Source organism: Austrofundulus limnaeus, unplaced genomic scaffold, assembly GCF_001266775.1.
Source record: "Austrofundulus limnaeus strain Quisiro unplaced genomic scaffold, Austrofundulus_limnaeus-1.0 Scaffold10, whole genome shotgun sequence".
NCBI lineage: Eukaryota > Metazoa > Chordata > Actinopteri > Cyprinodontiformes > Rivulidae > Austrofundulus > Austrofundulus limnaeus.
The window spans coordinates 3,965,056-3,991,663 of NW_013952412.1; the positions used below are offsets into that span (position 1 = coordinate 3,965,056).

Genomic DNA, 26,608 nt, shown 5'->3' on the forward strand with positions numbered 1-26,608 from the left:
TTCTTCTTCTTCTTCTTCTTCTTCTTCTTCTTCTTCTTCTTCTTCTTCTTCACAGAACAAAACACTTTTTCTTCTCGAGTTACACACTCATAAACAATACTGCGCCTCCTATGGTCACATGTCGCAACAAAATTCTAAATAAATAATAAGTCCCAAAAAATACCACAAATGAAAAACATTCCTTCTTAACTAAATGATTCAAAAAGTCAATATGATGTAATATCATATGTCCATCAAATGCAATCCTGATTGTGTTAGATGGACATATGATGTTGAATAATCAGTTATATGAGGACAATATGGATTGATGTTTTTATTTTGCCTTCATGTAATTAAATCATTAATAATTTAATAGATACATTGATGTGGATCGATGTACTGTTACACTTCTGCTGTGAGCAATATTTGTAATACAGTATWTAGTGTGGGTCTAACAAAATGGAGTCCTCTGGACAAGTTTCAGTCTGAAGATAAAATGTTTCAATGAAAAACTTGTCCAGAGGACCTGACTCAAACTTGTGAGATTGAGATGCATCAGGATATGGTGATTATTATATGGAGGAGTGTGCATTGAGGAGTTAAAAATATATTAAATAAAGTAAAATAAAAAGCCTGGCTGATGCTTTAGCTTACTTTATGTAAAATGGTAGGAGGTAGATAAGCTGACTAATAATTGGACTTTAAGTTATAAACTACCTGTTTGTTTTTCTTTGTTTTTTCTACAGAAAAATCCACCTACGATGCCTCTGGCTTCTCACCTTTACCGAGCAGTTCTGCAGTCACAGGTGCACCCACTCATCCACTAACTGAGCTGTTGGTGGCAGAGGAGGTGCCTTTCCAAGTGGTCCATTCAGATGTTGACCCCGAGTCTGAGGGAGAAGGTTTGTCAGGACAGCCGGCCTTTTCCTCCGTCCTAACCGTGATGGCAGAAACTGTCAAACATCCTGCGAGCCTTGATCAAAGTCGAGCCTTGCCGACTGATAGCAGGGACGAGACGCACACCACCCAATGGCCTTCACGTAGCTCCAGCCGAGCCTCAGACGAGCCCTCCTCATCGTCGTCGTTTGTGGGAGACAGCTTCGGAACAAGCTCAGGTCTAATTTTCAGCATGTCTCAAAAACCCACCACACCCCCTCAGGCCGTTTGGTCCCGTGTCTCCAGTCCATCACATGCATCGTTTTTTAAGAATGGAAAGAAAAACCTCTCATCATTTCCATTTTGGTCGTTGACATCAATGTCCTCATCAGCTCCAGCCACGTCCTCTGTGCCTTCATCCCTGTTGTCTTTATTTTATCTGTCATCTTCCACTGAGTGGATAAACAAAGCTGTTTCATCTCGGGGTCAGGGAACCGTGTCCAGCCCTGCTTCTCAGACTGAGACAGCAGCACTATCATCTGCAGGGCCTCAGGGTTGGACGGATAGTCTGACAACTGCAAAACCTACCTCTCTCACTGTCCCTGACCTACATGCGGTTACACAGGAAATGCAGAACGCCACAAGCAAACCAGCAAACTTTCTAAATGAAGCGAACACAAAAAAGCGCAGTGAAACGACAACACACTCTTTGTACTCACTGGCAGAAAAAATCCCTGAAAAGTTCATCAATGCTACAAATAGGTATATGTCCTCAGGGGCAAAAATCAGCACAAATATTTTATATTCTACTCCAAACAACGGTGTGAATTTCTCAGATAATTTACCTACTCGGATTCAGAACAAGAGCTTGAACTCTGTATCTGGCAATAATCTTGAAAGCAGCTATTCATTTTTGTTCAATCAAGAGAGTCAAGCTGTTCAGAGGCTGCGGGGAACTTCACAGATTCCCACATCAGCGCTGCTGTCTGCCCGTGCTAAAGGCTATTCACTTTCCAGTCATGTCACACAGCAGATGTTACAACGAACAGCATATATTCAAACGGAAGACAAGACCGCAGCAGATAGCAACAATTTAGCTCACGAAAGCAGTGCAGCGAATCCATCCGTAACACCAACAATGGCCTTCACACCCAGCAGATTGTTTTTTAGAGTTCCTTCATCAGATCAAACGCCTCTCTCTCAAACTGCGCCTGACAAACGAACACGTACTCAGTCTAGCACCGAGTCCTCAGAGCATGCATCTAATCCCGGTGATTTACTGATGGCAGTGGGTCGCAGCAGTCCCAGACTTCCCGCCATCAGTATAAATCACAACCAGAGAGAAATACCAGGAGCAGAGTTCAGATCTGCTTCTACACAGGCTCACTTGGATAACTCACTTCCACTCACGCAGCTGAGACCTGAGTCTGGCTCCATCCTTCATTTGAGTACCGAAGCGGAAGTGCCTGTGTCCACATCAGATTCAGATTTGCTAAAAAATGTTCAGGAATATGTCACGGAAGCAGACCGTGTAAAAGATGCAACTCACATAGGTCAGACGGCTTTAAATGTTATATTTACCCCAAACGGTCGGACAAAGTCTGCTTCAGATCCAACAGAGTTTTCAAAATTAATAACATATAAAAACAAGCATCAAAGCAGCTCACACCGTCCTCCTCAGACTTCATATTTACCTCTCACCAACTCAAATCATGATCCTAAAGAAGATCCAGTCAAAATGTTTGTCAGTAAGGAGGTTACACAGTTGTCCTCCTTGGAAAGACCTCTTCAAACACAATCCTTGTTTAGTTTCCTCAACAGTTTTCCTACACCTGCTTTACCTTTTGGAAATTCTGTCGAGTTAGCAGGATCCACAGCTGAAACCTTTGCTCCCATAAAATCACAAGGAATTGCTGAGTTCCAAACAAAACCAAGAAACTCTGTTACATCAAACGTGTTGCACAGAGATGAGCCTTCAGCGCACTTCCACCAAAACACTGCAAGGAGTGACATTTCTGCTTTTTTCCGTGGCAGCGGAAAGTCTTCCGCAGTTTACAAGACAAGCCATCTTTCGGAGCAGCTCGCAACACGCCTCCCAGCTTTTATGACTTCAGAGCCTCTCTTTGTGCTTAATAATGCCTCTGAAAGTTCTGACAAAAAACCATTTGCTAAATCCTCTCCTCCTGAAGCGTTTGATGGTGCATTGGAACTTGTTGGAAGACTTTCTCACCAAGGCCACGGCACTTTTTCTCCTCTGGCGGAATCAGAAAACATTCTGACACCGAAAACAAACTTGTCCTCTCTGGGATTGATCACCAGGGTGAGGAGTGATAACTCAAATTCCTTTTTGGGCAGACAAACAGCCGTTTCCTCTGCGGTAACAAGCTCGTTCAGTGACGGACGGAACAGCATGCAGACATCGAGTGCTATTTTCAGCAGCTTTGGCACAAAACTAATGACTCTGTATACAAAGCGGAAAGCCACCAAGCCTATGCCTCTTCAAAGCAGTGCTTTTAAATCAGAAAATGCATCTAGTGCTTTTGACAGGGCAAAATCTAATTTACCAGCAGATGGCTCATCATATGAACATCAGAAGCTGGGAGACAGACAAGAGCATAATGTGGATATATTGAATTCAGATGATTCAACATCTGTCACCAGTGATCCATATCCAACTTATCCAACTGTTGGAGAGGATCCATATATTACCTATGGCAAAGGAAGCTCAGAGTATTTGGAGGGAAGTACTGATTTGCCTCGTGCTTATCTCCGATCTGCTGTTGCTGCCAGTTCTCTGCCAGAAGTCAATTCTAACACTGCTGCTACATCAGCCTGGGGTTCAGATGTTTCTCTGCCTCTCTCTTTAATAATTACTGATTCTGAAACATCATCATCTCAATCTAATTCTTTTGCACTGGCATATAAGAGTGAACACAGGGCGCCTGTAGTTGATCTTCAGTCTCCTGTGTTTGTGTCTGACTCTGGTGTTACGCCTCCAGACTTTAACAGAGCTCAGAAGGGATCAGTCTCCCAAACTGATGTGTCATCATTTTCGCTTCAGTCATCATCGCCATCATTGTCCTTTTCATCGTTTTCATCTTCTTTCCCTCAGTTTTCCTCCTTATTCATGAAATCCATCACTCCATTATGGCATTCAGATGATACATTGCCAGAAAGAGCAACTGTTCACTCAGCATCATCATCTGTTCCTGTAGAATCCACTTTTTCTTTGCCATCACCAAATTTGATGTCTTCTTTAGGTTTTGATCACTCACAGAAAGTGACTGGGACGTTTCCTCTTACAGAACCAGAGATCGATGAGTTAACCACAGAAACATCCAAATCAGCTGTGTTCACTTTCCCCAAAGACAAAGAGGCCAGTCTGAACCCCTCTCAGCCAGACAGGGCTGTCCTTTCTGCTGATCCCATTGAGGGGACATCTCAGGTATCACCAGTGACCCCCCAGCAGGTCACCACTACAGCCTCCGTGAAGCTGACCACCACAACTTTAGCTTCAGCTACAATCCCCCCTACCACTAGCACACCTTCTGTAAAAGTAACAACACATTCAGTCTCCACAACCACAACTCAACCCACACACATTATAAGAAGAACCACAACCACCACCACCACCATCAGGACTTACACCAGCAGGAGAACCTTCACGTCACCCATCCAACGAACAAGCCCCCCGAGGGGGGTCACCACCATCTTCATCTCACCTTTCACCACAACCACAGAGCCTCCACCGCCACAGTGCAACATCACAGAGAGACTGTGGGTCAAAACAGGTCAGCAAACATTTTTATACAAAAGTTTTGAAACATTTTTGTTTTTCTTCCAGTTTTTATTTTTAATTTTTTGAAACGCTTTGTCTTTTTTTAGTTGTTTCCATCTACGTGAGGAGGAACCGGCTGGACAGCATTCAGAGACAGAACCTGCGAAGGGGACTAAGTCAAGGGCTCAGGAAAGCTCTGAATGATATGAATGCACAAGCACAGGTACTGTGGAACAAAATGTGCATGCTCTCATACTGTGTGTGTGTGTGTGTGTGTGTGTGTGTGGTAATTTTATAGCTTAACGCACATTTGGTCCCCATGTTACAGTAACAATTTTCTACATGTCATCACTTCCTGATAAATGTCTCATACTGTGTGTGTGTGTGTGTGTGTGTGTGTGTGTGTGTGTGTGTGTGTGTGTGTGTGCAGATTAAAGATGTATATGTTGTTTATGTTGCATAGATCATCCAAATTCCAATTTTTTATTGACATGAGGAAGGAACTTCCCACTGTTTTCTCTGTTTTTTTTTCTTTCATATTTTATCAAGTTTAACAAACTTTTCAACCAAGTGAAGCAAAAACATTGCCACTGCAGCCAACACACATAATGCTTTGTGTGCCTCATAACACAAAATCCACTGCTTCAACATCCAGTACAGAGTAAATTAACTTCGTGTTATTGGTTTAATAACCTTTAGTCATTGAACACATTAAACATGCTGGAGCTGAAAGATCCTGGGACCAAACCTCTGWATGTTGGCATACAAATGAATCACCATATGTATGCAAGTACAGTATGATCACCCCCCCCCCCCCCAATTTTGGAGCATAAAGACATAAAAAATGTAAAAATTCTCTCTCTCTAAAATCTTGTGTTTAATGCTATCCCTAATGTCATACAGACTTCAGGATTTTTCAGCCTTTGCGTTGCACCCTCCGATGGGGAAACAGAATATTTTGGGGACACACACTTGTGGGCGCATGTRTCTGTGGAGGAGCAGTGCATACTTCTGCATGTTAGTAAAAATAGTCCACTCCCACAGCAKAAGTCAATTGTTAAATTAGCAAAATCGACAACATCAAGGAGCAGCTCCCACTGCGCACGCAAATGTGCAACTAATATCGTTGTCTTCTATCTCCGCAGTTAGCAAGAACAAAAATGATAAATTTCTTCCTTTCTACATATGAGACAATATTACAATTCAATGTGCTAGTACATCCGTCCGTCCGTCCGTCCGTTTTCTGCTACTTATCCGGGATCGGATCACGCGGGCAGCAGCCTAAGCAGAGAGACCCAGACTTCCCTCTCCCCAGCCACTTGGGCCAGCTCGTCCGGGGGAATCCCAAGGCGTTCCCAGGCCAGCCGAGAAACATAGTCCCTCAAGCGTGTCCTGGGTCTTCCCCTGGGCCTCCTCCCAGTGGGACATGTCCGGAACACCTCACCAGGGAGGCGTCCAGGAGGCATCCTAACCAGATGAGCCACCTCAACTGGCTCCTCTCAACATGGAGGAGCAGTGGCTCTACTCTTGAGTCCCACCCGGATGACCRAGCTTCTCACCCTATCTCAAAGGGAGAGCCCAGACACCCTGCGAAGGAAACTCATTTCGGCCACTTGTATCCGCGATCTCGCTCTTTTGGTCACTACCCAAAGTTCGTGACCATAGATGAGGGTAGGAACGTAGACCGACCGGTAAACCGAGAGCTTTGCCTTCTGGCTCAGCTCCCGCTTCACCACGACAGATCGGTACAGCGCCCGCATCACTGCAGACGCGCACCAATCCGCCTGTCGATCTCCCGCTCCATTCTTCCCTCATTCGCGAACAAGAATCCGAGATACTTAAACTCCTCCACTTGGGGCAGGACTTCCTCCCCGACCCGGAGGCAGCACGCTACCGGTTTCCGGTTCAAGACCATGGTCTCGGATTTGGAGGCACTGATTCTATCCCGGCCGCTTCACACTCGGCTGTGAACCACTCCAGTGAGAGCTGGAGATCACGATCTGCTAGTACATTGGCAAAATATTGGTCAAATTTACTACTATGTATAATCTAACCTGCCAACTTTATGGATGATTTTGGGGTTTAAAGTTTTAGCATTATACATGCATAAATACAGTAGAGTCTCCTTGAATCACTTTCATTAAAAGGGACATATCATGCAAAATCCACCTTTTTAGCAGTTGAATACATTTTGTTGTGTACTTGGAGGCACTAGGTGTGTAGAAATTTTTAATTTAGTCTCTCCCTGTACTGCAAAGATATCTTTATATTCTGTTTGAGTCATATTTTTTAACCTATATTCTGAACTATGACGTCACAGTGTTCATGATGGAATTACCAAATAAGGTCTGGACCTACCATCTACAATTTGGTCATCTTAATTCTCCTCTCTGAGTCAGACTCTGGCTCCACCATGTAAGGCTGGATGGACATGTCTTCCGTTGTTGACATCTTGTAAAGTTTCTGTTTCACTAYAGAGTTGTAAACCACTCTATTAAACTAGAATGCACTGCTTTGGAAGCTGGAGGGGGACGTGACGTGAAGTCCATCATTCGAATTTAAAGAGACAGCATCAAAACGAGTTAATCTGAAACATACCTCAGAAAAGGAGTGAAATTGGGGCTTGTGGAGTTACAATAAGGAGGAATTCAGAYCAAAGCATTGCAGTCTACTTTATATAAAACCCCAACTGAATGATTTAAATGTGAAAAAGAAGGATTGGAAAGCATGATGTGTCTCCTTTAAGAAATAAAGTCTTCTATAGAAGTAGTTTATATTTGACTGTGCTCAGGGACTTCTCTGTTATTCCCCATGCAAATGTAGAATAACGGATGTGGGGCTATCAGCAACACACTGAATACAAAACCAAAAATAATCAATGACAAACACAACACTGATCATGCTGGATTTGAAAAGGAGAAGCTGGGATAAAAATGAATTGCAAAGCAGTCTGCAACAGGAAGCAGGATAGGTAGCTTACAAAGCACTGGATGAGATTTACCAGTTGAATATGTAGAAAGAAAACAGTTTATCGACCGACTATCATGGAATGACACTGAGACGAGCTGATGTATCAATATATGAATGAACTCAGCATCAGTCTGCAACACTATGTCAAATTTTAATSTGTTTGTTTTAGAACCTGTCAAGAATTGGCACACGGGTTTGGGGTTTATTTTACTTAGGGAATAGCTGTACATGGCTTCTTTAAACGTCTTTTTTTTATCACAGGTGAAAGCTAATACTAACATACTGAGCACCTAATGTAGGCTGTGTGTGAAGAAATGAGGACCAAGATAGAAATTAGGTTGACTTTGTCCCAGAAGGCGGAGTGTGGTGTCACATATTTGAGTAACTGTACCAATGTTAAAACAAGATGAAAATAAGGACTCCAGCTTATCTTTAGATGGATTGCAAGATATGTTTTTTTACAATCTCTTTGAAACTATCAGTACTGCAACAGTAGAGTAGACACACAGATCTGGTTGAACAAAACAAAATCTAAAGAAAACCACTAATGTTTTTTTTCCCCAACAAACACATCCAGTGCATACACACTGTCTTTGTGTTTTTGGATAAGTCATTTGTGGAACCAATCATGTTTCCCACTGTGCCAGGAAGCATCCTATCTACTTTATCTCTGAAGTGGCCCTCTAATACCTGCACACTGTGTGAATCTGGATTAACAGCACCACTTAGCAGTACCAGGTTATTTTCAAGCACACAGAAAACGCAAATTTGAACTCGCCAATGTTTTGTGTGTCCACTACACATCGAAATGAACATTTCAATTACGTTTGAACTCAGAACAAAATATTTAGTTTTAAATTTTCAGAGCATGAAGTACCTCGTCAAGATAATGTGAAACTGAGATGTTTGTAAAGAGAGGTGTGGTCATACAGAGCTTTGCAGCTTATGTGAAAAGGATTTCAAATTTTTATTTATTTATTTATTTATTTATTTAGATTTTGTTCCTAATTTTGATGATTTCATACTAAAACCTTGTATCATATGCAGGTTTAGGATGTATAACTGAGTGGAAATGGAGACCAATGTACTGCCCTCTAGTGTTGTTTACTAAGCGCTCATAGCCAGAAATAGCAATCACTATGAATTTAGAAGCAGATAATGATGTTGTCTAAGGTTTTATGTTTCTTTAAAAATGCTTGTAACCCATCTTGGTTTTATATGGCTACATGGATAAATACATTTTACCCAAAAGCAGAAGAAATCACACCTGTTTAAATTTAAGTTWAATTTGTCAATAATAAAGGAACAGTTCTAATATTTTGAAATCTTAATTTTGTGAAATGGTTTTAAAATAGTATATTTTCTGTTGTAGATAGTGCTTTAAATGTCCTCAGTTTGAAGAAATAGTTTGAATTGCACTAGAACGATGAGCTAACAGCTTAAAGCACACGTTGGATTGCTGCCTCTGAAAAACACATTTAATCTGAAAAATGTCATGGCAGATTTATATACTTTCACATCATCGTTAGTTTGAAATTGCATGTTTATTCAGTCAGAACTACCCTGAAATTCCTGCAGAAAGTGCCTCAGGTTGTACTAGAAATACTACATCTGTTGCTATTGCTTATTTGCCTTTGGAAAATAACCTTAGAATTCTATGTAAATAACAATCTAATAAAAATTAAGGCAGCGTAAAGGTCCACAAAACAAAAAATACTTTATGAAAGTTTAGACAGAAGTATTTATCAGACAGCAGCAATCCATGCTGAACCTAGCTTCACCTGCAGTAGCTGTCTATGCATCAAACCAATCAGAATTAAGCCCCATATTCATTTCAAAGAGCTACCTACAACAGGTAAGATATTCATTACTCATAACCTTTCCACACATTCTAACTATAAAGGAACTATTGGAACTATCAGTTTAACWTACTGGAATTTGCTGGATTGGGAAGCTCTTAACTCTTTACTGGGTTAGTTAAATGAATGTCTTGTATTTCCCAATGTGCACTAGTATCAAATAGTGAAATGTGTGCATGAGTTCTGCTCGTGTGTAGCACATGCTCACCTTAATCTTCCTCTGTGATCTTAAAAGGCATCTAGCTTCAGCGCACTTCTCTCACCCGTTCCAACGTTGCATGGGTTAATTTTAGTCTTGCAGCTTTTATATTCAATAGGAATGGAGCTGTTGGTTGAGGAAATTGCCTTTGTGTCTAATTATGGGTTAAAATGGTTGGGAGGAGAGACATGTGCCGAGCCGAGGCTGGAAAGATAACGCGAAAYGAACCGAATGAAAGGAACCGCACGACCAAAAAAGTCTCTTTTGAACGATTTTCCGGTCTTGTTCTGTAGCGAGGAGGTCAGCTGTGAGCTGAAACTTTTCAAATGTCAGGTGTAAGATCTGTTTGATTACTATGGCCCAGTCCGTCACAGGCTATGAGACGGAATTAATAAGTGCGTTTGAAATGCAATCTCTTAATAACACCTTCACATGGGCCGAGGCTGAGGATGAAGCGATAATAAAGAGCTCTATTCACGGAGCTCGCAACAAGGCTGAATTGTGTGGAGGTAGAAGAGTAACTTTCAGCTCCAAAGACAAGAGACTCTCAGTGTTTTTGCCTCCTTCTCAGCTCAGGCATTCAGATAACTGATCTGAATGATTTCACCTGTCTGAAAAAAAAAATCGGAATCTGTCAGCGTTCCCTTTCCAGTTTCAAAATGAGAAAGGTTCAGAGAAAAGTCAAACTCATCCTGACAAACACACGAACAAGCTCCTGTGTCATGATATGAGTTTGGCATTTGTGAGAATGTGAAGAAAATGATACTTCTGACTCAAACTTACCTGTTTTACAGTCTCTCCTTCATGTTTGTACTTTTTGACCTTCTTCATGCTCATCCTCCTGGTTCATACCCACAATCACACCACATCTTTGCACTCTCTTTTCTGACTTAAATTTTCAGTGCATCATTCATGCAGTGTTGTTTTCTCATGTGTTTGAGGATTGAGTTGGGATTTTTAGTTTCTACAGTAACAAAAGTCCAGATGCATCTAATACTATTGACTGTAAAGATATTCCAGTGGGCTGCGACAGTTCAACCCGATCTAAAAGAGCATCCTGCTCACAYCCACTAAACATTTGGCCTGCGAGTGTGATGGGAATATGTTTAATTAGCATTTAGTCCCATATCAAATAGCTCTGTAGTTGGTGTGCATTGATGGGAACATAGCACCCAGTCGTACAATTTAACTTTCAACAATAACGTTGTCCTTGGAGCCGGCTGCAGGAGTTGGAACATTGCACATTTTATTTATTTATTTTACCAGAAACACATACTGAATGACCATAAAACTTCACAGTGAAGATGATAGYGACATCTTGCACATTAAAAGAGACACGAATGGTAAGAGTTTACCTGCTGCAGAACAGCTTGCAGCTTTTAGAACTGCTGTGGAGGCTGATTTTGGCACTCTAGTCATAAAATGACAACAACTATACATAAAAATCACAAGTTCAGTGCAGCCTGCTAGGTAAAGCACAATGCCATCACTTTCTGCTAAATAATATACTGTGTGATGAAACACACTGCTACTTGTAAAAGGAAAACATTTAATTAGTTTAAGTGGGAGCTCCCATGTTTAAAGAAAATCAGGTACAGCAAGCTACTTCTGGCGTAAAGGGTTGTAAGGTAACGACAAACAATCAGTAAAAAGAACTTGGTGAAAACCAAAAACAATGTTTCCCAGGAAGCTGCCYCTAAAAAAGTTGGTGGCTTGTATTTTGTGCTGTATGTTTGAAAACAGTCTTAACGGTAGAAATGACTTGCAAATATTTTAATAATTTCGTTTAGACTTTAAACCTTTTGTACGTGTATGCTGGTAAAAATGTAAATCATTGAACTGTAATTCTGGTGTAACATCATCAGTTATTGACTCAAGCATGCTTAATGTATCTGCAAAAAAATCTTTATCAATCAATTTTTATCATTATCAATCCAAGACATGCCCTTGGCTTCACTTTTAGGGTAATTGTTATGATTTTTATATTTCTATATTAATATGATTTATTTTCACAACATGAGCTATTTAAACTTACTGAATATAATATTTAAAAACATTTTAATTGCACAACATGTACACAGTGGGCTGCACAGTGGGACAGGGGCTTTGCAGCTGGAAGGYCCTGGGTTCAAAACTTGGCTTGAGGTCTTTTTTCTGGCTGGTGATTGAATAATCTTTCTGTGCTGGTGTGGGTTTTCTCTSGGGACTGTCCTCTCACAGTTACCAATGATGCACACAGGCTTATGGGCTACACTGAATTTATATAACTCATGATCATCAGTAGAATGCACACTCCATAGACTTATATTGCACAAAYAGAAAGCACAGTGACCACTTTTTGCAACACCCAGTGAAGCAAAAGTTTTATTTCTACAKAGATTAAAACATGTTTTTGAAAAATGATTTGGCCATATAGTTTCTGTGTAATTGTGTGGCAATTTGATTACCTATATTTAACAACTGGACCTTACTTTCTGGTATTTGTGATGCATTTTTTTTTACTGCTGGACTTGCGTTACACTACTGCTCATATGACTTTAACACATCTCATCTGTAAAATACAGACTGAGGTGAAACAAAATTGATATCCTCTCTTAGAACAACCTGCAGAGAAAWAAAAGTCACTGATGATGAAGAAATAAAAAAACTAAATAAACTAATATTTGGTTTCGTTTTCTACTGAAGTGACACAAAAAAAGAAAAAAAGAACAACCTGCAGAGATGTAACCTTTTTTTCCCTACCTCGTCAGGTGGAGACTGTTTTTGGCTCTCCCAACATGACAGTGGCGTATCACGTGACAGGAGGAGACATAGTTTATCCTCCATCTGTGGTGATGGAGGGCTTGACATCATACGGCCGCGATAAGCTGATAGCAGACCTGCGACAGTATCTCCCCCTGGTAACTGCCTTGCCTTTCCCTGTTGCGTTGTGGAGACCCAACCCTGCCACTGGCTTCCAGCTGAAAACAGGTCAGCTGCTGCTCATTCAGCATGAAAATAAAAAAAGTGACAGATCAGCTTGAGATTGACTGCTATTTGCTCCTGCTGTGAGTGAACACCGGAGCAGAGGTGGTGGAAAGTGGAAAATATGTTTTAGTAACACCACATTGGAGAAGGAAATTACATTTTCAGATTTCAAAAACATAAAGTTCATGTCTGCATTAGGCACATAAATTCTAAAGTCATGTKTTCTAGAGTCGCTGCTCACTGTATATACAGCTTATTAAAACATCACCATGAAAGTTGATAAAGAAGCCTATTAAATATGCCGTTTTTTAAACTTTTTCTGTTGCAGTGCTGCAGTTTGTGGGAACGGGGGATGATCCTCGATCCTGTCGCTTCTCTCAAATGATGGAACAGAGACTGCAGAGGGTGTTTTCTGAGGCCCAGACCAAAGTTCTTAAAGTTAAAAGCCAACTCACAGTTCAGGTAATGTGGGGATCCGCTGCCCTGCACGACTGCATCCCTTTATTCTTGTGACAGGGAGACAAGAAGTTACTAAAAATGTAACGACTTAGCCTGACGTTTTAGATTCTTGTCTGTTTGCAGAAATTTTCAGCAATTAATTTCTCTAAATCGTGTTTGCAGCACGTTAGAACACAACATATTTTTGTTTCCAGACATCAGTGCCACTAATGTAACTTATGAGATTTGGCAGCCACAAGCAGATGCAAATTGTGTGTAATTTGTGTAAAAATAATGTCCCTTAGTGTATCGGAGTGTGTCCTTTTGAAACAGCTGCTTTTGAAAAAATGTTAATTATGCTTGAGAGGCAATGTTTGAATTAATTTTGATGAGCTGCCATAGTAAATTGCATCAAAGGCAAAAAAAAAAAAAAAAAGCCACAGCTTTTTGCTAACTCATTCTTGTTTTTTGCTGTTATGCTGCTGGAATATTTCATATAATTAAGAGTGTATTCTGTCACTCTGCTTTATGTTATTTACTTATAATTGGCACACGACAGTATACTGCACTGATTTGGGCTATTTTACACTTTGTACTTCATTTTCTACTGTTTGTGGCCTAAACTTTTTCTGTTTTTGTTTGTTTTTCATAGATGCTAAGCGTCTCTCAGACAGCAGGCTATCCTGCTGTGTCGCTGGTCTACACTGTAAAGAATGGAACCGCCTATCTTAAYGGAACAGTTGCCTCAAACCTCCTCGGTCAGCTTTCTGCTGAGCTGGTGGGCTACTTCCTCTTCTATCCACCACTTATTATTGCTGAACGTAAGTTACAGTTGTGATAAAAAAAGCACATCTTTTCGTCAGGAAAACTTGCTTGGGTTTTTTTTGAAAGGCACTGGTAGTATTTTGCACTTTATAAAGTTGGTGCAAATATAAAGATGAAATCAAAATGTGATGCAAATGTTGATTTACTGCTGTAAAAGTTATTCTGAAWGAAGTTAATGAAGTGGATAATCCTGAATGACACCCAGGTTTGACAAAACTGGAGGTTTTTAAATGTTTTGCTGCCCCTCTCAGTTACAACTGTGTTTCAAAACTAAACCAAGTAAAACCACAACTTTGTTTCAGTCTCCACTGAAGACACATTCAGCCTCAGTCTACTTTAAAAATGTGCAAAGACTGAGACAATTGAAGGGTGACAGAGAATCAGTAGTGGTCTAAACACCAGTCCCAGTGGAGYTCCAGTCTGTTTTACCTGAGAGAATTATGACTGACACATGGCTCAGATGCTCATAAACTGAGACATTAATTTTGAGGGGATTTTATTAATCCTCMGATGAGAAATGATTTGTTTTGTATAACATTCTTGATAATTTCTCAGTAAAAGTTGTGAAACAGAGCTCTTGAAGTTGACATGGGGATTAAACTCGTTTCACAAACCCACACGCATGCACACACAAACACCCTGTTTTACAAAGAAACTGTCATTTATTGTGTAAGAGAAAACAAAAAAGGATATATGGTCCTATGTGTAAACAAAAGACAGGAATCCTCAGTGTAGTACTCTTAAGTGATACAAATCAACAAAACACCCTCTATCAGGTACTGTAAGCCAAGCTGTCTTGTTTGTTACACAGTTTACTTAAAGTCTCTGCAGACAGTAGCTAGCTAATAAACAATGGGTTCCAAAAGCTATATATTTTTTTCAGCTGTCACCTCTTTTTGTCTAAAYATATTCTTTAAAACTGGAAACCACAAGATCTTTTATCTGCTTTATAAACCTAAATAAAGTGCACACTTGTTGAGCTCTGAGCGCTGCAAATATGCAGATTTAATCTAAGCTGTCCAATAATGCATTCGGTCCATGTGCTCATGGTGTGTGTGGCTGTTACAGATTATGTGAACACAAGAGGCAACGGTGTCTTTTAGAACGTAGTYCTGTTTACTGAAAGCTCTGCCTCAATAAGCTCAAACAGGTCTGGAGAAAGTGTAGAGTTTTTAAAAGCCCTCTGCTCACGATGCTCTGCTGTGTTTGAAGGCCAGCTTGTGGAAACTGCACTTTTTAACTTACTGTTCAAGCAGAAATACAACTTGAATTGTTACAATGGTGTCTGACCAGCAAAAGTGCTTAAATTTTTTTGTTGTAAAAAAAAGGATTGATACTAGAAAAATTTTTGCGTAGTTCGAGCCTTAGGCTATCACTGAACACAGTCTTGAGAGGATTTTCTACAGACTTCTGATGGCAGCTGTTGTTAAAATCATTTTATTGTGCCTGTCTCAAAACTGCCATGAAGTATTCTCTACCAAATTRACATAGGCTCACTTGTTCTTAGAAATTTGTTGATTTCTAAAAATGTCACAGAGGACAGACACAGAAAGCTGAACTTGGTAGGTCAAAATTCAGTCTTTTAATTTTTCTCCTACTTTATGAGCTGTTCTGTGCAAMTTGCAGTGAAAACATGGTTATCTTTTGTTGTCACTGTTTTCCAAATTGGAATTATTGTGTTTATAAGGCTGCATTCCTCAAATCCAGCCTGCAAATGATTTAGATCATCATCTAGGTGATAAAAAACAGTTTTGATTTATATAAAGTTTGATTTGTGTTTTTAGGTCTTAGTTAAAAAAATACAAAAATAAATAAATAAAACACAGTGCCATGATTTAATTAACCCAGAAAATGTAGTTAGAGGCAGTTTATGTATTTGCTGAACAAAGAAAGAAAAAGACAAATACCCAGAAAAAAAGCGGGGGAGCAGAAACTGACAAAGAGGCAAACCCAGTGAGACAGGAGTGTAAAAAAATAAATAAAGAAACAAATAGTGGTAAAAAGTGATTTTTTCCCCCTTCTCCGTTCATACTGTGTAGACTTACTGTTAGTAATATCACACCTTTCACAGGAGGTGTGAGCATATGCTGGCAGAGACGGCTTCCTCACTTCAAAGCCAGTTTTTGCAGTAAATAATTAACAGTAGGGGATTCTTCCAGCGCCCGTGTGGGTTCTGGTCTAAAGACCAAATCTCACACCACTCCATTGTGGCTGTTTGCAGTCCTGCGTTTCCCTGTGTAGGCTGGACTAACTGCAGTGTTCAGCTCTTCTACTCCTCCACCTCTCRTCAAACGTTTCTCTCAGGTGGACTAGAAGTGAAGCTGAGGGSGGAACATTTTTACGCTCCCCTCAGAATGTGAAGGATTGTTTTAATAATTGCTTTCTACCCGGGATTTGGAATGACTTATAAATGCGCTTCAGTTTTTAACCCCCAATGGTTCTTATTGTCATCCAGCAGATCTTTATGTGAAAACCTTGTCTCAGGTTTTACTTTCATGTGTTCCGAGCGACCAGGCTGCGTAAAGCTGATTTTGCTGACAGCCCTGCAGCTCCATCTATCACCAGTGGAGAGGGGRAAAAAAACTGCCTCGTTGCTCCTCTCACCCCTCCCTGCTGCCCACCACCCGTCTCCCTCGTCATGCCTGAGTGTACAGTTCTGCGAGTCGGCTTTCACAGGCCACTGATACAGCGCGCACCCCTCCTACCCNACTGTATAGATTTTTAAGAATAGTAAAATGTAAAATATGCTGTAAAATATATAATATTTTAATTTTCTAACTATGCCAGTTTTGGTCCTCCATAGTGTTATCACTGAGGAATATAAACAGTGTAAACTGATGCAGAGCCCTGAATCTTTTATGGACCCAGAGATAGTGGACCCCACCCCACACACACACCCCCATGCACCAGCCTTCAGCACAACAGCTCAATCAGGCAGGAAATAGATGTAAAAGGAACGCAGAGACAACCAGAGCTCAGACAGCTTAAAGCTCCTCTTCTCTTCTGTGTTCGTCTGACATCCAGTGATAATGAGGCTATGAACTGGGAGCTCAACCACTAAATAAAAAAAAAATGGCAGAGTGAAAACTTTTGCCCATTGTTTGGTTCTGAAATCCGGCAATCAGGGACACAAATAAAAAAAGGTAATCCTAATTAGTAAAGAAGTGTAAAAGCAAAATTTAAAGGCTAATGTAGTTTTTTTTTGTTTGTTTTGCAGCAATTGAATATCACAATCTGAACACATCTATTGCAACAAGAGACTTCTGGGTTGTCACAGGTAAGGATGCCATTGTTTTTATTAGGCAAAAATAATAAAAACAAATTGTTTAAAGAATCCATTCATCATCCTGCAGAAATGAGTTGCAGTTTCGTTCTCCCCTTCTGTTGCTAAATTGCTGATAGGTGCACATCTGACAAGTTGTCAAATGCAAACTTCTTTGTTTTCTCGCGGTAAAGCAGACATCAGCAAGAATACATTAGACAGAAAATCTCCTTCATATTGTAATTCTTGCACTGTCTGTAAGTTTAAAGGAGTTTGCTCATGCGTGAGCCTCAATGTCTCTTTTTGTATGAGCAGTTRGGGGAATAGGAGTCCTTTAAAGCTTTATGACGGACCACATATGCTGAACCTGAACAATAAATCTCGGTGCTCGAGGGCACCCTTACAGGTATTCAGTCATGTGGATGGGTTTCTCAGATCAGACTCTGTGGCTCCTAACCTGCACGTTTGCGGCAAAAAGTGGCCGAGTCAATACAAGGTCAGCACCTTCGTAATGAGATTTACTCAGACTGAGTAAGATGTACAACCAGCAGCTCTGCCTTTTCAGCTGTTGATGAAGTGGAGCACATGTATAGAGGAATTTTCTCTTTTTTTTCCTTTTGTGTGTCAGTAGACAAATGATGGACTAAATCTCTCTCTCCCTCTCTCTCTCTCTCTCTCTCTCTCTGTCTCTCTCTCTCTCGATCTTACAAATCACACATATGTTTAGCGTGTTCAGGAAACTCTTACTGATGCACCAGCTATTATTCGTGCACTTGTCATAACTCCTTAGTTAGGTGCAGCTACAGTGCCAGTCCAGTGATTTTGCATACAAAAAGTTATCTTGTGGCCACAAGATAATAATGTGTGACCATGAGATAAATAGTACATGCCCATGAGATAATTTTGTGATTTTGAGTAGCCATGTCTCTTTTTACTGTGTTTCTGAATGCAGCGTAACTCCAACTCCTTCCGCAGYAAAGTAACTGTAGCCGTGTTTCCATAAACATTTTTTAATATGCGTTTTGAAGTGCCGCATTAGAAAAGGTGGATGGAAATGGTAAAATTCGTAAAAGTGTCCTCAATTTTGCAAAAACGTTTTTTACGGTGGCTTGATGTGCTTTTTGGAATTTCCAAAAATGAGTGAATGCACAAAAGGAGAGATGGAAACACATTTGGCAAATAGGTTTTGACGTAGCAAACATTGGAYGCTGTCCAATAATTGTAGCGGCTGCAGTTGGACCCTCCTCCCGCCGTCAAAGTCTTCCCAGATATTCCCGAGAATTGAAGAGAATTGCATTTCTTTTTCTGTCTCCAGACAGCATATAACATCACCARTACGAGTTGATATGACAGAATAGTTACAACTTATAACTTTCCCGATTAGTAGCAGCACATTCCTGATAACTTCTCTACAGATATGTGTATCCCTGTGAGTTTGCAACTTTACTTCCTGTTTATTACAGCCATGCGTAAAGTCAATGTCTGATGTAATTTCACTTTACGTAACCTGGTTGATTCGCTCCAAGCCGGTTTGTGAAAACATGTCTGATACACATTTTTTATTTGCTACATTTTATGTTTGCTAAAAGTGTGCATTATAATTGGATGGAAACATAGTGTGAGAGGAGCTGTTTTGAGTGTTGAGCTTCAAAACAATTAAATAAAGCTTTTTGGACAAATTCAGCTTTGGCTGTCAGCTGTCTTACACAGCATTAAAAATTACTTCRTCATGCCTAACCGCAAGTGACTAAAGTATTATTCATTCCTATATCAAAATAAAATCATATTAATTCTAGCTTGTCCATATAAACAATCAACAGTCTCTGTATGGAAATCACTGCAATAATAATTATCTTATGTCCACACATTATTTATCTCATGGCCATGAACTAATAACATGTGCCCAGAAGATCTTTTTTTTAATCCAATTTCACAGGACAGGCTCCATTTGTAACAGTCASGGTTAAGTAATGCTACAGCATTTTTTTTGCACTGGCAAACTGTGACCACTACTGTGACAAAAAAAAGCAGCATAATTTTTCATTTTCGATTTTGCATCTTTTTTTTTGTTTCCGCTCTCGAAGGAGTAAGATGCTTCTCCCTTCTCTCCTGCCCTGCCTTATCTTTCCCTGCTTTGCTGCTTGGAGCCTTCTCTACATTTTTCATCTGAAACTACAAATTATGGACATTTTTATTTTTATGGACTTGGTTAGCTGGTCTCTCAATAAAATTTTTGGACCAAAGTTTATTTTTCTGCTTCCATGGGAGGACATGTTTTGGGTGGGACCTCTGTTCTTCTCTGTTCTGGATTTACATTTGGACTCCGATCACTGGATTCTACAGTTTGGCTGGTGGTCTGTTCTATACAAAACAGCGTTGGTGGCTTTGCACTTTCTGGCTGACTGACCAACTGGATGGACGGCTGTATTCTATCAGCACTCGGACWTTGGGCCTTGAGCGAGCTAGGCTCGGTCTGCAAGCAGTTCTACGGAGGACCGCGGGCCGGCTGTGGTCCCTGGACTTTGCTGGCCAGTTGGAATTGATCTTGGAGAAAGCTGATGAACTGGCTCAGCGGTATGTGTCCACACCATTTGTCTGATTGGATTCGCCACCTTGAGAGTTCCAGYAGACATTAAGGCAGAGGGAAAATTGTTGTTGTCTGCCTGTCCTTTCTGTTCCCAAAACAACTGATTAGAGAATCTGGATCTCCCCGGCAACGGCCTTGGATCTGTTGGTTAAATCCTTCCTGGTTGGAAGATGTTGACACGGCCCTCATTTTCCCTTGTGTGGTTTTTAGTTTTTCTGTTTTTCTGTTTGTCTAAAAGTAGTGCAACTGTGTTTGCTGCATGACCTGTCTTAACTCTCCCTCCCCCTTGCCTGATTGTACAGCACCATGTGAATTTATTTCTGTGAAAGGCGCTACATAAATAAAACTTTACTTACTAATTTGACAAAATCTTCTTGAAACCAGAGTGGGATGTCGGCAGTGGGTCATTTTGTTTCTGCGATTGCAGTCGGACTTCTCTGGGGAGTTTGGAGGTCAGGTTGACGCCTCTAGCTTGTTGCTACATTCCCCAAGTTATTCCTCAGGGGTTATTGCTCATTGGCACAGCACATTGTCCTGCTGCTGCAGTGCTTCTGCAATTAGGAGAGAAAATTATAGGTGGTGGGTGCAATATTTCCCTGCAAAAAAATAAAAGGGGGCTGGTTTAAATATTTTGGCTCAGTAGATTTTCTGTGATGTTTGAGAAACAGTCACATCTTAAAATGTGATGGTTCTTTGCAGCAACATTCGTGTTTGAGATACTTGTCTTATTAAAGCCATGCATGTTTTGGAATCTGTTGAATTCTTCAACTACAAAAACTCTTATGACATTATGTTAATTTCTGAATTCTGTCTCTTTTTTAGAACAATATTCTGTCATCAAGAACAATTTATTATGTCCTCTTTTACAACCATCTGTGCACTCTACCTTTGGACTACATTTGCAGTGATCCAGGATGTTGACAACGCCAGCCTGGAGGGACAGTACCAGAGCTTTGCCAGTCTAATGGAGCAGCGCCTGGCAGAGCTGTTTGTGCTGGCGGGCCAGCAGGGCACTCGCTTTCGACGAGCCACAACTGTTGGCAGCTTCACTGTTCAGGTACCAAAACAGTGCCTAAAAAATGAATCACTTGACTTTTTTTTCTGTGATGTTTTGCCACACTGCCCTGGAATGATAATCAGAAGTCGTTTAGCTTAAACTTTTTTTTGTGGACTCTTTTTTTATCATAAATATTTAATTTGATGTACACTTTGATAAGCACTTCTGCAGCTCTTGCATAATTAGTTGTGGTCAGCCCTCCTGTAATTAGGGAGCTTCTCAGCTTCATCATTTGCTAATTGCCCATCAAAACAAGCCAGAGGTTGAATCCTTTACCAAACAAGTGCTCTCGGATGTTTATATACTATTCCCTCTGTGTGCCAAAATGCATGGTTTCACTATTTAGTTTTATTCCCTTTTTATTCAGTGTTCAATAACACCATTTTTTTCTGTTGCTTCTGAAAGTGTGGGCTTTGCTTTTTTTAATCAGATGGTAAGCATCCGCAGGGTGTCTGGGTTGAAGAATCCAGCAGAGATGACCTACTACATCCAACACAATGGCGTTCCTTTATCGGGCACTTCGGCCGCCAAGGTCTTGAACACGGTGGATTCTCAGACCATGGCGCTCACCTTGGGCTACTTTGTCCAGCTGCAAGCAGAACGTAAGCACGGCTGGCTTCTGACATACAACAACATGAAAAATGAGAAAACCGTTAGAGAAAAACATGCAAATCAAACCGCATGATATGGTTTGAGTTCAAATGAAGAACTTCTGTAGGATTGAGGGGCACGGATTTTCTTTTTTTCCCCCTTTATAATGCTCGTGGGGCTGTGATTGTTTGGGCTGCAGTGTTGCTCACTGCTACAAGAGAAAAGGGAAGGGGAGAAAGGGTGAGCACACATGCAGCATTTTCTTATAGATTGTTGCCTACAGTGGCTGAATCAGGGACCCTGTAAATCAGACAGTGTCACTTTGAGTTTCTGTATGGTTAACAAGCTAGAGAAAGATATTTATTGTTGTAATTCTAACACATATTTATTTTTCCAATAAAGCAGCCAGTGGACAAACAGTTTGCATTTTGTGTTTAGGGTCTAGTCATGAGAAAACGATAAATAGATTTTTTCCCCTTTTTTCAGCTGTGGTCAAGAACCCTCCTAATAACCTGTGGATAATCGCTGCAGTGTTGGCCCCCATCTCAGTGGTAATGCTCATTATCATCATCATCACAGCTGTGCTGTGCAGGAAGAATAAGAGCGATTTTAAAGTTGATGCCATCGGTAACCTCAATCCTCGAGCCAAGGTATTACCTGTTTATGTGTCTGAAAAAGCAACTATTGCCTTAGTTTGATCCATTTCTATACTATGTAAATACAATTTATTCTGTTATGTGTTGTGAATCATTTTAAAGGGATAGTTCAGATMTTTTGATACGGGGTTTGAGGAAATAATTATGAACAATTAATGTAACAGTATATTAATAACATTAATCTGTTGTAGATAGCTTTATGAATGACCTCAGTTTGGAGACAGAATTTAATTATGACTGTACTGACAAGCTAACAGCTCCACAGAGGGGAGGAAAGACAAAACTCAATTGCTTCGATCGTAAAACAGCTTTACACCGTTGTCAATTTTGCATCACACAATTGATCTGAAATTGCCACAGGATGAACTGAAAATGTAACAGCTGCTGTATATGCTGCAAGTTGGCAGTGATGTAAAGATTTGTCAAATGGTGTTCTCATCAACTGTTTTGAACCGTTTTAGAATAAATTTGTTTTAATTCACCTGCACTTCAATTTGGCCTTGATCCTGTTTGGACTGCATCTGCACCATGTAACATATTCATTCTTCTTAACTGTTTCACAGAACCACACTTGAGACAAATCTTAATTGTCTTTATAAATTGCTAACTTGAAATATGAAAACATGAAACTTGTGAACAGGACTTTATCACCACTTTGTGATAAATTTAAAAAAATCAATGCTTCTTCCCTCGCCTCAGCTGTCGAATGGTTTGCCAGAATTTTATTGGAGCCGAAAAAATACTTGAGAAAATCTGCATAATAACAGATAAAAAAGCCCATATTCTATTGTTCTGAAGTCTGTGATTTTGACTTTGTCTTGTGTTTCTGCCTGAATATTCTTGTTGTAATCTCCACTTTATTACACATTATCTAAACTGTTACACCTCAGTGTTCTATCTGAAATCTTTTGCAGAACCCCAGACAATCATGAACAGAAACTTGACCCACATAGACACTGTTTTAAAGGATTTTTTTTCTGTTTTCAGATGGCGTACCGGAGGGATGTAAGCTATTATCACCAGGTATCTGCATCTTTGTATTTCTTTCTTTCCATTACCAGCTTGTGTTTTCATTTCCAAGACTCAGCCGAGCCATCTGTGGGATTTAAACAGGGTTCTGTGCAGACAACACTGCTGATATATTTCAATAATTTCAGCTGTGCTGATAAAGACTAAGGATTTAACAACACTATGGAATGGCAAACCTCTTAACATGTAATTTTCTTGGATGAAAGGTTAAAATTGCCTGTTTTTCTTATAACTGTCTCCAGATGGCATCATTTAAAATAGATCAGGCCGCAAAGAGAAATGTCATAATAAAACATTTTTAATGCAGAAAAAAAATATGTTTAAGTTTATACTGACATCTTTTTTATGCAACACGTTCTGAAAACTGTTGCCTCTGTTGTTGCATGACTTATTTAAAGCTGTATTTGTCATTTTGTTGGGCTCACTGGTTCAGCTCAGGGTGCATCCATCAGTGTAACCATCTACAAAATGCTAAGTGTAAATTGCTGCACAATGCACCACTTTATTTATTGCATTTCATTAAACTGAAAGCAATAAAAATCTCTTGTATTAAACTGAAAAGACCATTATGTTCTACCTACAGTGCAGTTATCACACACAGTTTAAGACTCTACAGTGTCATTTTGTAAAAGATGCATCTTTACAACTTAAATCTGCTGGATTTTAAAGGGATCCCTGATTAGTTGTAACATTAGACTTTATTTGATAAACATTTATTTTAACTGTAAAATAAAGAATGTAGACTGTTTAGTTTAGTAAATTTAAAAAATATATATTTCATCATGGACGGAGCCATTTTATTTACACGCAAAGCAAGTAAATGATGATGTGGATAGGTCATCGGTGTGAGCGAGCTGTATCCACCCTGAAGGTTAATCTTGGACAATATCTGACGATCGACTCTTTTAAATGAAACCAGAGAGCGTTGACAGAGAGGAGAAGRTAGAAATGACTCAGYCTGBAACTGAAAATATRVATGGAGGACAACAGAGCTGCTTCATGGAAGAAGAACCTCAGCTTAGCCTGTTAGCCTTTGCGCTAGCGCAAACRCTATATTGCCTTGTATGTTTTAGCTTGGCACTAGTGCGACAAACAAGCTAAAGTGAGGTCCTCCATCCACATTTTCAGTTGCAGCTGAGTCATTGTTGTGTTCCCCTCTCTGTCATGTGGATGGAGGACCTCAGTGACGAGAGGAGAATGTGTAGCGCTGAGCTAATACATATATATGGTGATAGCGTCGGGGCTAATGCTAAAGCTAACAGGCTAAGCTGAGGTTCTTCTTCCATGAAGCAGCTCTGTTGTCCTCCATCYATATTTTCAGTTACAGGCTGAGTCATTTCTACCTTCTCCTCTCTGTCAACGCTCTCTGGTTTCATTTAAAAGAGCCAGTCGTCAGATATTGTCCAAGATTAACCTTCAGGGTGGATATAGCTCGCTAGCAGCCTCACACTGATGACCTAGTTGATGTCATCATTTACCCAGAATGCTTTGTGTGTAAATAAAATGGCCCCGTCCGTGTAATATATTTTTTAACTTTTAGTTTAAAAAGTATAAAACTAAACAGCCTACAGTATTTTTACAGTCTTTATTTTACAGTTAAAATATATGTTTATCAAATAAAGTCTAATGTTACAACTAATCATAGATCCCTTTAAATATTATTAAATGTCCTGACAGAGCACACATCCCAAAATATTTTAGGCAGAGTATACAGCTAGTTCTTTCTAAAGAGTAATGAAAAAGTCGAGGATGAATTTTAGGAGTGCTCTCCTAAAATTTTAAATAACACCATCTCATAAACCTCTCTGCATAACTGAATGTGTGCAAGCCAACCCCTTTCAKCATATGTGCTTGTTAGTGCTACCTCTTTAAAGAGCAGCAACTGTAGCACTTTCAGTAAAACTCTTTCATCTCTGCGAATCTTCCAGTGTAGGGTGTAGGAGATAAACGTCCAGGGGAGGGTAATACATTGATTTTGCACTTTGGCGGGGCTTGCTTAGGGGTGACGATGTGTGTCGAAAATTTATGGTGTGATGACAGCTCCCTAAATTTTTCAGCTTATAAAATTGTGTGTGAGTTTCTGTACTCTTCTCTTGATAAGCACGTTGACACCTCATGTGAGAGTTGTCTTTCTCCTCCCTCTTATCGTCAAATGCATTCAGTTTAACTTCATTACAACATTTCAGCAATAGTCTGCATATCTCATCTCGTTGACAACCACTGTGAGGCATTTATGTGAGAAGAATTTGGAAATATGGAAAAAAAAATTATAGCTAAATCTGTGCTCATCTATTTAAAGGCACAGCAGTGCAGTAATCCCTGTTCTGCTTTTTAAATCCTCCGGACATCAAAAGAAACAATTCTCCCACTGTATTTTAACGCCAGTTTTGTGAGAATGCTGCTTGATGTACAGATTTGTTTCTCCTCATAGTTGCTTTTTTTCCATCTGCAAAATAAGAAATTCATTTTAAACAATCCCTTTTGTCTCTTTCCTTTGCCTCGTCKGTTAGCCTGTGCAGGGGTTTGACTACGCCAAGCAGCACCTGGGACAACAGGGAGGAGAGGAGGAGACGCTGCCTGCCAGTCAGGACACTTTAGTGATGTCTTTACAAATTCGGGACACGTCACTGTCGCTAGAAAAGGCTCTGCAACAAGATGGAACCGTCAACAAAAAAGGCCTCAGTGCAGAAAAGCATAAAAGGTACTAAACTCCCACAGTTCACCACATCATACTGTGATTTGGATGACACTTCTTATTCAGAAAAAACTTTTAACAATGAGTATTGCAAACAGATTTTAGAAAGATGAAACAATATCCACCCCACTCAGTCTTGATAATCTATTTTTTATGCAAATTATTTAATGATACTTGATTATTTGATAATGTGGCATGCCACTTTTCAGCTGTCCTTCATTTTTCATGTTTCATCGGAGTGTTTAAGAACGTTTCACATCCTGATCAAAGATCCCCTTTTTGTTGCAAATTAGCACATTTATCTTGGGCTAATTCTCCAGTTATTGAAAATTTGCAACTATAACTAGAAAAAGGCTGCTCATTATGTAACATCTTCATTATGTTGTACATCCTGCATAGTTACAGCACAGGTTTATTACTTAAGTTTTAGAAGCTTTTGGAGACATAACTGTGTTCTGTGGAGTTTAAATAAAATATTCAGGTACAAAGAATGAGGTGAGATAAAACACAACTTAAAACAACCTTCAAAAAGCAGGGGAATTGTTGCTCAGAAGCATTTTAAAATATTACAAGAACGTTTGACTAAAGTGATATATGATCTTTGGATAACAGCACAAGGCCCGGTGACTCAGGGCGCCCTCCCAAAAAAAAAGTTTCTTTTTTTACTTAACATGAAATTTGTTTCTTATATCAATGGTAAACTTAAATTTTATGGTTAAATGCAACAAAATTAATTTAATAGAAATGAATTAAAATAAAAAATAAATTAAAAAAATTCCTGTCCCTGAGCTGTTGGCTTGAAGTAACTGAGCCATTTAGTTGGATAGCACAGTACTAATG

At 39.9% G+C, this 26,608-nt stretch overlaps 1 protein-coding gene across 2 annotated transcripts in view; it reads left to right on the forward strand.

The window, feature by feature from the left end:
- The window catches only part of kiaa1549lb (KIAA1549-like b), a 71,076-nt gene that overhangs the window by 32,594 nt on the left and 11,874 nt on the right, over positions 1-26,608 (forward strand). For both annotated transcript variants that reach the window (XM_014001888.1, XM_014001887.1), the window contains exons 2-13: positions 726-1,094; positions 4,161-4,646; positions 4,741-4,856; positions 12,412-12,631; positions 12,957-13,090; positions 13,719-13,887; positions 17,109-17,168; positions 20,646-20,797; positions 21,228-21,399; positions 21,875-22,038; positions 23,032-23,067; positions 25,584-25,774. In XM_014001888.1, the coding sequence (XP_013857342.1) occupies positions 726-1,094; positions 4,161-4,646; positions 4,741-4,856; positions 12,412-12,631; positions 12,957-13,090; positions 13,719-13,887; positions 17,109-17,168; positions 20,646-20,797; positions 21,228-21,399; positions 21,875-22,038; positions 23,032-23,067; positions 25,584-25,774 (2,269 nt within the window). The remainder of the gene's footprint in view (positions 1-725; positions 1,095-4,160; positions 4,647-4,740; positions 4,857-12,411; positions 12,632-12,956; positions 13,091-13,718; positions 13,888-17,108; positions 17,169-20,645; positions 20,798-21,227; positions 21,400-21,874; positions 22,039-23,031; positions 23,068-25,583; positions 25,775-26,608) is intronic.